The sequence below is a fragment of the Austrofundulus limnaeus genome, unplaced genomic scaffold (genome assembly GCF_001266775.1).
Source record: "Austrofundulus limnaeus strain Quisiro unplaced genomic scaffold, Austrofundulus_limnaeus-1.0 Scaffold73, whole genome shotgun sequence".
Lineage (NCBI taxonomy): Eukaryota > Metazoa > Chordata > Actinopteri > Cyprinodontiformes > Rivulidae > Austrofundulus > Austrofundulus limnaeus.
Window position 1 is genome coordinate 1,559,096 of NW_013952475.1, and position 3,113 is coordinate 1,562,208.

Sequence of the window (3,113 nt, forward strand, 5' to 3'; positions counted from 1 at the left end):
ATACTGATTGTATTTTTATTGCACTGACTTGTTATGACATTTTGGTCTTATTTATGACTGTAGCAATGGTGTAATTTTAGGTCTACCATTGGGGGGGGTATGCTCTCTGCCTATTTATTTATTGAATCACTTACTTTTGTAAACAGATTTAGGATATTTTCTGTTCCACATCAGTTCAACAATTAAGAAAAGGCTTACCACAACAGACAGCAAGAGAGCTGAAGCTGTGTACTTAACCAGTTAGTTTCTAGTGACAATTTTAGTTGATACAGAAAATTAAACAAATTTTATTAGAGCTCTRCTTCTTATTATCGGAATGACTAAAACCTTTTTTTCACCTTATGAAGCCACATTGGATAAAAATAATCAACTYTTAATTGTTTAAACAATTTTAAAATGTGAGATTTTTTTGTGACGCTTTCTTCACGAGTTTCCAACAAACGCAGACTAAACTGACACACCCGTCTGAAGACAGGCAGAGSGTTGTGCACATCTGGACCCTCTGCTTCATGAAACACAGACTAAATGATATCATCTGAAAAAAAAAGACAAGGCTGCAATTAGCCATCCCAGATGTGAAGTGAACTTTCAGTAAAACAACTGGACTTTGATGGATCTTTAGGTTTGAAAGGAAAAGCCTTTTTGAACTTCCTTTAATTAAATCAGAAGCWGTTTTTCTGTTCTGTCTCCCTCTCTCTCTCTTTTCATTGTTGGCCGAACATCTGGGACTAAAAATTCACTGCATTCATGGAGGTCTTGCTCAGTATGTTAGGATTGGGCTTTTGTTTATTTGATTACTGTTATTATTCCTAGATTTAGTTCTGATCCGTCTGTGTTTATACCCCTCAGTTCCACCCCGCCCACTCACACCTGAACCTCCGCTCTGAGCAGCTGTTKCTTGTTCTGGTTTGTTGAGCTTGTCTTTATATTCTCTGTATTTGTTGGTTTTGGATTGTACACATAACGTGTGTCAGTTTTAGCCTCCACGAATGCTGTCTGTGAGCTGGCTGGAATGTTACWCTTTGAGTTTGAAAGCATTGATCCACTCTGACCTTGTTAAGTCTTCATGTTTTGATTCCACCTGATAAAAATATCTGGAGTGATATTTGAGGATTTTCTGGAAGCTACATTTTGCAGCCTTGCATACCTAAAACTACTGTTTTATCTGAAAGTCGTCCATGAMAATAATCTGTTTTCCCTGCAGTTAGTTTTGTTTTTACCTGAAAATGTGCACATTTCTTAGTCTGAGCACCTGATTTGCTTACTATGTTTTATTGTGAGTAAATGTGAATTTATGAAATTTGAAAACCATTGCATTCAGTTTTTATTTATATTTCATGCAATATCCCAGTGTTTTAAGTGTTGGCATTATAGGGTTTTTTCTTTAAAATGAGTTCAGGTCATGTTGCAAACTAAAGGTTTTTTTATTTATTTATTTTTTTGGCTTTTAAATCTCATAACTTCATCTCTCCTGCCTTCTTCAGGTACTGGACCTGCCAACACTTTAACTGCATCTGAGCTGAACGGGAGCAGAAATCTCTGGAGTCTGAGGCTCAGGAAATGTGTTCCTCTCATCAGCAGTGACTCAGTTGACTGAATGAATTCCAAGAAAAGGTGGAAATAAATCACTGTTTCGAGTTAATAGAGCGATCAAAACCTGGCTGAAAGAAGGAGCACARATTATTTTTCTCTGATTGAATCAGGAAGAATATGTTGTTTTTTACAACTATGTTTTTTTCAATGCTGGTTTTGACAAAAATAAAGAATAAAGAATAAACTAGAAAAGATGCATTTCCTGTAAAAACACAATGTAAATGTTTAATGCTAAAATTCTTGGTGAATAGCTAAAAAAGTTGAATGTAGCCTAAATATAACTGAAAAACAAGCTGAAATAGCTGTAATTATCACAAACAGGTGAATTTAGCTGAAAGAAGCTCAAATTAGTCAAAAAAGTATCTAAAAAACAGCTGAAATTATCAGAAAGAAGCTGAAAGAGGCATAAAAAATATTGAAATTAGCAGAAGAATAGCAGAAAAGGGTAAAATAATAGCTTAAAAGGCAGAAGAAAATTTAATTCAGCAAAATAGAAGCTGAAGGAAAGCTGAAATTAGCACAAAGGAAAAGAAAGGCAGAACAAAGGGTAAAAACTACACTAAAGATTTATGAACATTTTGAAAAGTTTTACGTGTWAAGAACAGCGCCATTCATTTTCAATGAAACATTGCAGAAAAGGCTAAATATTTCAGAAATTGCTGAAATACCAAAAGTGGGCTGAAATGTCCTGAAGGAGCTGAACATTTTGATGTATAAATTGTTGAAATAGCACAAAAAATGTGGCACAAGATACATTTGGAAGAAAAAATTATATGTTATAGAATTGGTTATAAGTAGCACTCATTTGTGATTTTTGTGTTTTGCTGTTGGAGATCAAATTTGACTTCCCCATACAAATGAAGGTAAAAACTTCTTATTTTCTTAAACAGGCAGTAAATCTACAAGAGAACAATGTGAAGCTGAGTCTTACCTCTCTGTCCTGTCACAGTTTGTGCTTTGATGCACAGAGCAAAGATCAGTCCAGCAAACCACAGCATGATTAGTAGATTTTCAGGTACAGCAGCTTTGTCTCCTCTTCCCTCGTGCTTCGGCTCAACGTTTTCCTGCTGCGAACCTTTTTCTACCAACGCTCATCACTTCCTCCCCTGCTTTATAGATGCTTCATCCCACCATCACGCCCCCCTCTTCTGATTTACTTCTCCATCCTTCCCTTCCCGCTCCAGCCTCAACTGACGGGAACAACAGGARTGTGGTTACACAACACAATAATGTTTAATGATAGTTGTTCAGTCTTCATCAGGTGAAAAGCAACAAACAAATTAAAACTAACATAACTTTTTTTAATGATCATTTTCTATTTTGTTGGGTTTTTTTTCCCCAGATGTTCAACTTTTTGATAAAATATTTAAACATTGGTTAAAAATCTTGGTTTATGCCCAATAAAGATAGTTTACTTGTCCATCCTGGTAATGTGGCTTGAATGAAATGTGTGTGTGTGTGTGTGTGTGTGTGTGTGTGTGTGTGTGTGTGTGTGTGTGTGTGTGTGTGTGTGTGTGTGT

At 35.7% G+C, this 3,113-nt stretch overlaps 1 protein-coding gene across 1 annotated transcript in view; it reads left to right on the forward strand.

Moving 5' to 3' along the window:
* il12rb1 (interleukin 12 receptor subunit beta 1) overlaps positions 1-915 on the forward strand; it is a 7,254-nt gene extending 6,339 nt beyond the window's left edge. Inside the window, exon 9 of the mRNA XM_014010748.1 lies at positions 850-915. Within this exon, the coding sequence (XP_013866202.1) occupies positions 850-915 (66 nt within the window). The remainder of the gene's footprint in view (positions 1-849) is intronic.
* The last annotated feature ends 2,198 nt before the right edge of the window (positions 916-3,113 follow it).